At 47.1% G+C, this 11,825-nt stretch overlaps 1 protein-coding gene across 1 annotated transcript; it reads left to right on the forward strand.

Annotated features, from left to right (window-relative positions):
* Positions 1–7,203: 7,203 nt before the first annotated feature.
* On the forward strand, positions 7,204–9,189 carry LOC119266786 (indole-3-glycerol phosphate lyase, chloroplastic-like). The gene is made up of 7 exons (XM_037548064.1): positions 7,204–7,363; positions 7,492–7,813; positions 8,066–8,142; positions 8,287–8,364; positions 8,558–8,635; positions 8,719–8,778; positions 8,897–9,189. Exons 1-7 carry the CDS (start codon positions 7,238–7,240, stop codon positions 9,029–9,031), a joined length of 876 nt encoding a protein of 291 aa, XP_037403961.1. The 5' UTR covers positions 7,204–7,237; the 3' UTR covers positions 9,032–9,189.
* The last annotated feature ends 2,636 nt before the right edge of the window (positions 9,190–11,825 follow it).

Consider the following 11,825-nt stretch of genomic DNA (forward strand, 5'->3'; position numbering starts at 1 on the left):
GAGGAAGAGAACTCAGAGTCTTCAAGGGATGGAGTTCCTAGCAGCACAGCCCTTCGAGGAGGTGAGGAGTCAAACTTGAATCTCTCAGTGAAGCCATCCTCTTGAAGATCAGCTTTAGACAGCATCATCGTTACCCTTTCCATGTGCGGCGACAGGTTTCATGGGCAACGAAAGCATTCTTCGTGGCAAGATTTCGAGTGCGATTAACATCCACCAAGAGGCTTTTCATCTGACGCTTCAGCCAGTCATGATGCCTATCTTGTTTCTGATGTAGAGCCACAAGAAGCTCTCGGTCGTTGAGAACACGAGTGCGCTTCTTGGGTCTTGGAGCAGTGGTACTGTCAGTGTCTTCAGTGGAAGCAGGGTATGGTGCACGTGTAGTGCCAGCCAAAGAATACACTCGAGAAACTGCTTCAACGCCTTCAACATTCTGAGTAAAACTCTGATGTTCTGCATTCTGAAGACTTAGAGGTTGCTTGGCAGGCTCAGAATATATGGCTTCAGTAGACATGTCCACGTCAGGCAAGAAGATCCGATGGCTGCGGGCTGAGGGCTGATACGAGATGGCGGAGTGTAGCTTGATCAGCCGCATGACCCAAGGGGCGTAGAACTTTAAACCAAACAGATCAATGCCTGATGCAGTAAGTTGGCGTATGAAGAAGTCCTGTGCATTGAAGCATTTGCCATGAAGTATATAGAAGACCAAAGTCTTCATTGCACCCTGAAGCTTGGCATTTGGAGAGTGCCCTTTGATAGGCTAGAGAGTCCGCCTGGTGATGTGATAGATGGTTTTGGGCAGGTACTCAAGGTCTTCAAGAAGAACTCTGTGGGATACGCAGCATCTGGGGGCAATGGCTTCATCATGCTGAGCATTTGACTCATATTAGGTTTTGGTCGCTGAAAGATGCTCTCAATAGCTTCAGTATGCAGCTGACAGCCTTGCTCGAAGAGATCGCGAGGAGTGGGCAAGCCAGTGAGCTCAATGATGTCAAATGCATTGGCTTCATGATGAATGTTGCCAGTCATCCACTCCAGGACCCACGTCTTCGGATCTCTGCTATCCCCTTTGATGTGAAGTGTGGCATAGAATTGTAGCAGCAGCTCTTCATTCTAATGCTCTTCATCAGTAACAAACTGCAGCAGACCCACTTGCTTGAAGCAATCCAACGCTTCTTCTAGACATGGCAGACCAGCTATAGCTTCAACATCAAGGCGCTTGTATGGGAAGATGCAACCTTGGTTGTAAAGAATGCAAGAGTAATAGCTGCGCTAAGGATAGCTCCAGAACCGATCAGATGATATCCTTTCCCTTGAGTAGGGGTTCCTGGAGCTATTGAAGAACGTGTTGTCTGTCCTGAAGCCATTGATGTTGAAGGAGCCAGGTGCTGATGCAGGACCTAGAAACCTTGGCAGTCTTGGGATTGGCTTCTGGACCTGAGGCCTGTGCTCAACATGATAGTTGAATTGGGGACCGGCAGCAGACTCAGGAACAGAAGTGGCGGGATCAGTGGCTTCGCTGTCTTCTGAAGCTTTTTCTGGGGAGGGCTCCACATTAGCTTCATTGGTGGTTGTGGCAGCCTCGGGATTTTCATCCTCCACTTGACTAGCTGGAGGGTCGGTCAAAGGCACGTTCTCCTGGAGAACTGCTTCTTGGTGGAACAAGGGAGTGGGATCTTGTGGTACTTCTTTTTCTGTGGCTGATGCAGCCGGAATGTCTTCAGCAGAGACTTGAGGCCTTGGACCTTTGCGAAGCCTGCGGAACGCAGACGACGCCTATGTAGTTGGAGTGGGCTGGGCCTCATAGTCTTCTTCCTCTTGTGGGCGGTCTGCCCATGAAGCATCCTGTGCAAGTGGCGTCAGTGGACGACCAATGCTGATGAGTTTGCTGTTTTCAAACTGAGGAAGGACTGCATCATCTTCTACATTGTCATGATGACCAATGTCTTCAGCAGCGATGGGATCAGCTGCTGGAATGTCTTCAGCTTCAGGAGCCTCTGTGAAAGCAGGCTCATGAACTATCAGTTGACGTTCTGCGTCAGGATGAACCATAGAAATGGGTTCAACTATCAAGGGCTCTGTGGGAGCAGCCCGAGCTTTCTTGGTCTTTCTCTTTTTCTTGGTGGGGGCAGTAGGAGAGGCTTCAGAGTGTTTCCTCTTCCTGGCTTCAGCCTCAGCAGTTCTTGTCTTCTTGAGCTCTGACGCTGTTGACCGGCTCTTTTGCTTCGAGCCAGTCATTCTTGTTGGGAAGACAATCAGAACTGCTTCTTGCCTTGGTGCATCAGATTCAGCCGTAGCAGGCTTCTTCTTCTTCTTTGCGGCCATCCTGGGGTCGATGCCAGGACGCCCAAGTGCTTTGCGCTTCTCAGCCTCATTATAGGCTTGCACACATCTGTCAGTCAGAGTCTTCATGTGCTCACGCGAACCCTGAGCTTCTGCATGCTTCTTCACAAAGGCTTCCTTGAGCTCGTGCATCATTGTCTTGAAGTTCTTCACTTCTTGCATGCTGAGCTTGGCCATATGCTTCTTGAACTGAGCCTTTTCATAGTCAATCTTCTGCTTCAGTTCAACAATGCGCTGGGCAATAGCAAGTTCTGAAGCAATGGCGCCTTGGAAGGCGACACTGAGGCCAATAGGTAGCTGCAGATCTTCAAAGCTGATGTTTGGCGTGTCGAACCACTCGTCAATGAAGTTTTGGATGATGGTGACATCAAAGAGAGGCAGATCTGAATTTTCTGCTTCTTCTTTGCTCTTGATGAGTTGCTCAAGAGCGTCATCTGCAAGATCTTCATCACTTGACAGATCAATGTCTTCATTGCGCAGGATGGCCGCAGCTGTTAGCTCTTTGCCAGTGTGAGACAGAGGCATCTTGGCCTTCTGGGGCTTGGAGACGCGTGATAAATCTTCAGACTGCACACTGTCTTCAGGAGGTGCAGTTGCCAATGGCTTCGCCCTTGAGATTTTTGGTGAAGGAGCTGGCTTTGAAGCTTTTGGCTTCTTCAACTGCTTTGGCTTCGGCACTGCAGGCGCGTCATCAGACTCAGTGTCAGCCGCAGGCTCATTCACTGCAGTCCCTTGAACCAAGATGTAGGTGATGAGGCCTTCAAGGTTGGCATACGGACTGATGACATTGGGTTCTGCTTCTCGTGTGCCATCTGCCCTTGGTGCTGAGGGACCAGGGTTGAAGTCTAACCCAAATTTCTTCTTATTCTGCTTCGCTGAGTTTTGGGCAAACTGGAAGTTGCGCTTGAACAGATTGTCGTCACGACACCAGAGTAGTGACGACGGATGTGCATCATCAGGCTGTGGCCCATGGACCATGCATGGATAGAAGCTTTGGGCAATAGCTTTATCTCTGAACCTGGGTAGAAGGTTCTTGTATAAGATGTCTCCCCACGGTCTTTTGATGACACTTTTCTCAGCATACTTTTGGGTTGTGAAGCGGTATTTGAACCATTGTTCTGCCCAATAGCGTCGAATCCATTGGATTCGGGTCTTGCGCTGACTATAATCCTCTTCAGGATCTGTCTTATACATTTCTGCGAGTTCATCAGGCAGATCTCTGGATGTTCCGCCACGATGTTGTCTGCCCCCCTTTCTTGCTGCTTTCTCTGAAGCCATAAACTTTAACTTGAAGGGCTTCAAGACGTTCAAAGGCTTCAAAGGCTTTCTCTTGCTGGACCAACAGGAACTGGCTTCAGGAGAATTTATGTGATGTTGTAAGAATTCTGCAAATGAATACAGACTATGAGAATCAAAGGATTCTCCCACGGACATGTACCTGTGACAGCATTAAGGTGCGAGGGGAGGGGAGAGGTCATATGCATTCTCAGAAGATTTTGAAGATAAATCAGTTTAGAAGACATTGACCTAATCGTGCGAAGACATTCACTCATAGATAAGAAGTTGGTTCCAGATTTGTACGAATCCACAGATCACTACAAGTGAGGAATCTAACTTCTTTGTGAAGCATAAGTGAATATACTAGGCATGTTATGAGATGCAGTATGAGAGAGATCTAGCTTGTGTGAACAGAAACTGCTTGTGGTAGAAAGTGACAGATCAATAGGATCAACGGTGCTGTAAAAAGAGAGTTTTATTTACCACACTGAGAACTATTAGACGGAGTGGGAGATGAGGCCGAGCAGTTCACTCTTCCGTGCCCTAACTTGGCGACGGAGGACACCTATGGCGACAGCGGAGAGGACGATGTCCGCGGTCGGCGTGAAGACGGCGTCGGAGAGGTTGCGGCAGTGAAGCGCTTCGTCGCCGGCGTCGTCGAGAGCTAGCGATGGCGCTAGGGTTCGTGCGAGGGTGGAAGAAGAGATAGTGACCGCTGTGAGTGTGTATTTATAGGCACAGGGGCGGCACTGTGCTATTACATAGGTGCCCCTGGCGATTCGCATCTGAGGAACACGTGGCCAGTATGCGGAATTTTGGGGTTTGTTCCACGTCCCACGCACGCCTGGATTGTCGGGTGGTCGTTCCTACTTCTCCGGATTTCATGTGGAGGAATGAGCATTGAAAACGGACTTAATGGTTGTCTCTGTATCTTCTGCTGACAAGGACGCAGAGAAGACATTCGACAGTTTCAATAGAATGCATATGACTTGGAGAGATAGAGTTTGAGATAGAAAGCATAGAGAAGTTGGGGTCCGATCACATTCACTTAGTTCAAAAGATTCAACACGAAGACATACTATAAGTGAATGATGTAGAGGACAGAACACTAGCATATATGTATGTGTGTGTGTGTGTATATATATATATATATATATATAATCAATATAATGAAGATAATCATGAAAATATGTTGAGATCGAAGCCAAACCAAATGTGAAGACATTGCAAGGTAACGCCATGAGCGAAACACTTCAAAATAGAACGTTTGGTGGTGGCGTTACCCACCGTATAGGAAGTATTAGACCCAGACACGGCGCACAATTATCGTGGCGCTCTGAAGTCAAATTCCATATTAATGTATTCACACTTAGAATGTATGTCTTCATTGATTGAAGATATACTTCACTTCGTGTGTTGCACATCTAAGTCATCAATATGCATAAGGGTTAGGATGTGTGCCTGATCACAGGACATTTGAGAATTCCAGGATATTTAGCTCACACCGTAACTTGCAAAACCTCTTCTCATCCAAGGGCTTGGTGAAGATATCTGCCAATTGCTCTTCAGTGTTGACGTGTATGATATCAATGTCTTCCTTCACAACATGATCTCTGAGAAAGTGATGACGAATTTCAATGTGCTTTGTCTTCGAGTGCTGAACTGGGTTGTTCGCAATCTTGATGGTGCTTTCGTTGTCGCAGTAAAGTGGCACTTGCTTCAGATGAATGTCATAGTCCTTGAGTGTTTGCTTCATCCACAGAAGCTGAGCGCAGCAAGATCCAGCAGCAATGTATTCAGATTCAGCAGTGGAGAGAGATACACAGTTTTGCTTCTTTGAAGACCAACATACAAGTGATCGTCCCAGAAAGTGACATGTGCCTGATGTAGACTTGCGATCAACTTTGTCACCAGCATAATCAGCATCCGAGAATCCAACCAGATCAAACTCTGAGCCCTTTGGATACCATAATCCTAGAGTTGGGGTGTGAGCCAAATATCGAAGAATTCGCTTCACAGCTAAGTGATGCGACTCCTTTGGTGCCGCTTGAAATCGAGCACACATGCAGACACTAAGCATAATATCTGGCCTAGATGCACATAGATAAAATAAAGAACCAATCATGGAGCGGTATACCTTTTGATCGAACTCTTTACCATTGTCGTCAGGACCCAGATGATGTTTGGCTGGCATTGGTGTTGTGAAGTCTTTACAGTCTTGCATACCGAACTTCTTCAGGCAATCTTTGAGATACTTCTCTTGAGATATGAAGATGCCATTGCGTTGTTGTCGTATTTGAAGACCAAGGAAGAACTTCAGCTCATCCATCATGGACATCTGATATTGCTCTTGCATCATATATCCAAACTCTTCACTGTACTTCTGATTTGTGCAGCCGAAGATAATGTCATCCACATATATTTAGCACACAAACAATTCATCATCATATGTCTTTGTGAAAAGAGTGGGATCTAGGGAACCAGGTATGAAACCTTTGCATTTACAGTTGGACAGTGACTAATTTTTGTATTCATTTGTGTTTGTATTCATGACAAGTTTGTATTGCATTATTTAAGTTTGCTACGGTGATTTGAATAATTATTTATAATGCAAATGGTTATTTGTTTGATTTGAATAATTCAGTTTGTTTTCGATTGTTGAATTATGTTAGATTTGGTATTTGCGGGCTGATGATATGCGGGATGCAGCTGCGCGAAAAGCAAAACCCGCATAGCCGACCCGTAAAAAAGCATATTTCACGAATATACTTTTTTACAGATCCGTTTGGGGGGTATGCATCTGTGCCAGCCCGCGCCGGCCCGCAAAAGCTATTTTGCGCGAGTTGCAAACGCGTTTTGCGGGCCGGCGGGATGCGGGGTCTGCTAGAATTGCTCTTAGTGGTACATGTTTATGTGTTTTTAGCATTCTCGGTTTGCTTTGTGCTGTATTTTTCTTTGATCCGATTTCTTGTATCATTTGGCCCTATGGTGAAAGTCTATTTCTTCAAAAGAAGGATCAAAAGACTCGTGAGCTGACCTACAGTTTGTCTACCTAAAGACTCGTCATATGGGAATCCTTGATCTGCAAACCATGAAGCAAAGACTACTGTGCGAGTTGCTTTGGAAACTGCAAACAATTACTGTAATGTGGCAAAATATGGTAAATACATTATGAGGAAAACACTGTCTCAAATGCAGAGAGGAAATTCTGGATCTCTTTTTTTGGCCAAGCATTGTCAGCGTGAATCACATTTTTCAAACAGTACATCACAAGAATTGTGGGCAATGGAGAAAAAACCTTATTTTGGGAGGATGGTTGGCATGCGCATTTATGTAATCAATTTGTGCATTTTTTTTTCTTTCTCTAAGCTACAAACTGTCAAAGAGATTATGGAGAAGTCTGGTTGATGAATCGTATGTGCGATGGCTGGATCTCCCAAACTGTCAAAGTAATGATCCCAAGGATTTCCCGAAGTAATGATCGCTGGATTGGTTTAAAACACATCACGGTTTAAAATGGTGGGGCGCAGATCGCATTCTCAATTCTTGTGATCAGAAAAGGTTGAGGGATATATTCGAGGATAAGCCCTCCATCGTTTCTCTCCACAGAACGGATTCAATGTCTGGAAATCCAGCAGCCACGGCCTCGGCGGGGTCGCTCGCCGAGGCGCCCGTGCCTGTCGCCGCCGGCGAGCGCGGCCTGTCCGTGTCGCAGGCCATGTCAAAAGTCATGGAGAAGGGCAAGGTATGTTAGTACGTAACTACAGTGACATGCAGCATGTGCATGCATACATATGCGTAGGGGTCGATGGATTGGCGTATGGATGTTGAGGGCTCACCGCTGCGTGCTCGGGCATGCACGCATGCATGCAGACGGCGTTCATCCCGTACATCACCGCCGGCGACCCCGACCTGGCGACGACGGCGGCGGCGCTGAGGCTCCTCGACGCCCTGGGCGCGGACGTCGTCGAGCTCGGCATGCCCTTCTCGGATGCCTCCGCCGACGGGGCCGTCATCAAGGCCTCCGCGGCGCGCGCGCTGGCCGCTGGCGCGACGGCTGACGCCATCATGGCGATGCTGAAGGAGGTGACACCGCAGCTTTCCTGCCCCGTGGTGATCTTCTCTTACTTCAGCCCCATTGCACAGCGAGGGATGGCGAGCTTCGCCGCCGCCGTCAAGGAAGCCGGCGTGAAAGGTAATTAAACCGGCAGACTACGTATCAGTGCTAATCTCAAACCCATACACATTTTAATCTCTAGTTAATGACATTACGCGGACTCTTAAAAATGCTTTCAGTGATCATGATATGTTACTGTAAAATCTAAATGCTAACCTGAAACCAAGATATCCATCTTTTTTATGCTGGAAGAATGTTTGTTGCCTGCATCTGCAAGTCTGCATCATCGACGGATGTACACAGCCTCATATGCATCCGTATGTGTTTCAGGTCTTATAGTACCCGATCTTCCTTACGCCGAGACAAGTGCTTTCAGGGATGAAGCCATCAAAAACGAGCTAGAGCTGGTAATATAACTACAAGTAGCTTAATTCAACCATCAACAATTAGCATTTCATATCAGTGAAATAAAGCAGCTTGTCGAAACAAATCAAGTTTACTAGTAGCATCAATTATTATTACTAAGTAAAATATGGAATTAATGTTTGCAGGTGCTACTTACAACACCATCTACGCCGTCGGAGAGGATGAAGGAGATCACTGAAGCTTCAGGAGGCTTCATTTACCTTGTACGTTTCTGGGGATACACATAAGAATCATAACCTGTTTGTTAACTGGGCATGGTAATTCCACACAAAAAAGGGCATGATGATTAAAATTTAACTATAATTATTGCACTTTTTTGGGCAAAGGAAGGCAAAAGCCTTTAGGACATCTGCATCTTTGGGTGTACAGAGCCACTCATAATAACATTATATGCAGGTAAGTGTCGACGGAGTTACAGGTGCCCGTCCAACCGTGAACCCGCGCGTTGAGAGTCTTCTTAAGGAGATTAAGCAGGTTTACCCGATATAAATACCTTTTTCAATTTAGTGGTAAATAAATGATGGCATGCATGCTAATGTGGTTTTGATTGCTTGCAGGTCACTGACAAGGCAGTGGCTGTTGGCTTTGGAATTTCGACCCCTGACCATGTTAAGCAGGTAGAAACTTATTTTACTACTACATTGGAACATTCACCATAAATTATTACTATGATGTTTGTATACAAAAGTTAGCAATTACAGTTTTGGATATGTACTAATTCTACATGAGAAACAGATTGCAGAGTGGGGTGCGGATGGAGTGATCATCGGGAGTGCAATGGTGAAGCAGTTGGGTGAAGCGACTTCTCCAGAAGAAGGGTTGAAAAGGTTGGAAGTCTATGCCAGGGGCTTGAAGGATGTACTGCCATGATATATGAACGAGTGAATTCCATTTTACCCCGTGTTTCATGTCTGTGGCAAATTTTACCCCATTTAGCAGACCTTTTACATTTTTATCCAATTTAAGCAAAATTGTGACACTAATTATTTGAATATATTTGTTAGTGCCCGGCCAGAGATTATGGACAACCCTCGATTCTATGATTTTGGTCCCGGCTCACTCATCATCGCAAATATTCCGCTTAATCAAACTCTAACTAAGAGCAACTACAGCCATACTTGGCAAATGGGGCCCCGTAAACGTTCACGGACGCGCCTGGCTAGTGGCTGGGCATGTTCGTTTTCAGCCCCTATTTAGCCGTTCATAGCGCCACATTCCTGAGAGAGGGGAAAAAAGAAAGAGAAAAGGTGGTCCGGGTTGGGCCGCGTCCTATGTGGCAGACTGACCGGACGTGTTCGTGAGCTCTCATATCCTTTCTACATTTGTCCTTAATACGAGGGTTCGCAGACAGCCTGGACGTATAGGGATGATATGAGGTGTCTGGTTGGATCACTTTTGTTTCTTCTCTTTTCTGTCCGGTCACTGACTGGACGCGTCGGCGAATGTTTGAGGGGCACTTGAGTGTGCCAGATGTAGATGCTCTAACACACTTAGACATCTATGTCTTGATCCATTGCTGCTGTTGTTCAAGATGATGCCGCGTTATTTGACCATTAAATTTCTCCTTGATTCCTGCTGCCAAAAGCAGAGCGTCCGCAATGGTCCAGTGAGTGCTACAAGTTGGCCTAGTTCATCTAGTCTTTTAAAATGAGAAAATAAGAGAGACTCTGCCCGTCCCCCGCGTCGCTCCTCCAGGGGCGACACGGGCGGAAGCCCCAAATCCCGCCGTCGGCCTCCCCTCCTTCCTGCCCTCTCCCCTCGCCACCGTCGAAGGACATGGCCGGGCGAAGCCCGTCGCCTGGACGGCGGTGGCGGGGCTTCCCCATCTCGCGGCGACGCGGGTGTGGCCGATTTGGTGCAGCGGCGACGGTGGTGGTCCTCGGCGCATCTTGCGCGAGGGTACGGCAGGGCGCAGATCTGGGGCCGCTCTGCCCGGATCTGCGTGTGGTGGGCGCGGCCGGGCCGGCATCCTTTTCTGACGAGGTTTGAGCTGCTAGTCTCCCCGGGGCTGTGGCCTCTACGTGGTGTAGGGGGTCCTGCCGGTGGTGTGTCTCGCGGCGCTACTCCCTCTCAGATCCGGTATGGCTGCGTGCGCCTTGGGCAGGTTGGATTCACTTCGATCCAGCCTGTGGTGGTATGATCCAGTCACTTGGGGTGGTGCAGATCAGCTCTCACCTCACTCAACCAGTCTTCGGGAGTGTGTCAGATCAACTTGGGCGAAAGCCTTGCTACAACTGGAGCCGACAGCGGCGACACCTGTGGGCGCCGCTAACCTCCTTGGAGACGTCGTTGTTTTTGTTGTTTGCACCCTCCTTGTCGAGACCCCGGGGGAAACCCCAGTCCAGGTCCTCCTGTACGGATGATGGCGGCGCAACCAGCGTCGCAACCCTTCTTGAAGGCGTCATCTTTGGGGTCAATATGGTTTTTGTGTGGGTGTTGCTTGCTGCCAGGATGTTGGTGGTGGTGGTGCGGCCGGTTGGGGTCGACGATGGTTTGTGTTGCTGTTGTCATGCTTCCTCTGTGTTCGTCTTTGGTGGTGTTTCCTGGTGTCGGCCATGTTGCTGTGCATGTTCAAGTACCCCCCTTGGTGGCCATTGTGTTGCGGTGAGCTTAGTGCTCTTGGTGTTGTTCTGGTTCATCTTTGCTCTTCGACGATGCAAGATGCCTCCCCAACTTGCTAATCGTTTCGAATTCTCATGGCGGAGCTCCCAGTCAAGGTTCGTGTTATCACTCGTTGGTTGTGGTTGCTCCTGAGTTGTGTCATGAGGTTCGGTAATGCACGCCGATGCGGTGCGTTAGGTTGCTTGCTTAGTCTTGGTATTATGATCCTTCGACGACACCCCACTTCTACTTGTGCCTCCTATGGTGTTCGTCCTTCGATCTGATAGCTAGGTCGGGCCTTGTCCCGGGCGTCCTTTTTTCTCATCTCTTGTAATCTTCTTACTTGTATGGTTTTCGACCCGATTTTCCTCATAAACGGGGTCAACTTGTTTAGGTTTTTTATCCAGTTTTCCTTATAAACTGAATCAGCCAAAGCTTAAGGGGTGACTCTTGGTTGGCTTTGGCGCTTTTTGAGCAATATATTCAGGTGGGGATCCCCCCCCCCCCCGAGACCGTTCAAAAAAAATGAGAAAATAATGTTTTTGATCCCTCAATTTCTCCAAAAGTATAGACTTGATCCCTTCCGATTTTTTGTATACATTTGGCCCTTCAAATCTCAAAACCTGATAAGTTTGATCCAAAACTAGATTTTAAGCATGTTGACCGGGTTTGACTGATGAACAGTAAATTCAAACAATAGCAAAAAAATATCAAAAAACTCTGAAATTTGGTGGCGACCAAGATGCTTGGGTGTGTGAAATTTTGTGTGGTATTTCGACATCCGAGGAGCTCGTGGCAAAAAAAACTAATTTTGACTTGTAAAAATAAGCCAAAATTTGTATTTTGAGCTCTCCTCGGATGTTATTTGACCACAAAAATTTATATGCACCAAATACACCCAAGCGTATTGGTTGTCACAAAATTTGAGATTTTTTGAATTTGTTTGCTATTTTTTAATTTACTGTTCATCGGTCAAACCTGGTCAAACCCGGTCAACATGCTCAAAATCTGTTTTTGGACTAAACTTATCTGGTTTTGAGACTTGAAGGATCAAATATATACC

The sequence above is a fragment of the Triticum dicoccoides genome, chromosome 3A, assembly GCF_002162155.2.
Source record: "Triticum dicoccoides isolate Atlit2015 ecotype Zavitan chromosome 3A, WEW_v2.0, whole genome shotgun sequence".
NCBI classification, from domain to species: domain Eukaryota; kingdom Viridiplantae; phylum Streptophyta; class Magnoliopsida; order Poales; family Poaceae; genus Triticum; species Triticum dicoccoides.

Bases quoted from the DNA above. Each gene is read 5' to 3' on its own strand.
- LOC119266786 (XM_037548064.1), top strand. From the start codon at position 7,238: ATGTCTGGAAATCCAGCAGCCACGGCCTCGGCGGGGTCGCTCGCCGAG. The intron at 7,364-7,491 runs GTATGTTAGTAC...GCATGCATGCAG, and splicing joins AAGTCATGGAGAAGGGCAAG to ACGGCGTTCATCCCGTACAT. The intron at 8,143-8,286 runs GTAATATAACTA...TAATGTTTGCAG, and splicing joins TCAAAAACGAGCTAGAGCTG to GTGCTACTTACAACACCATC.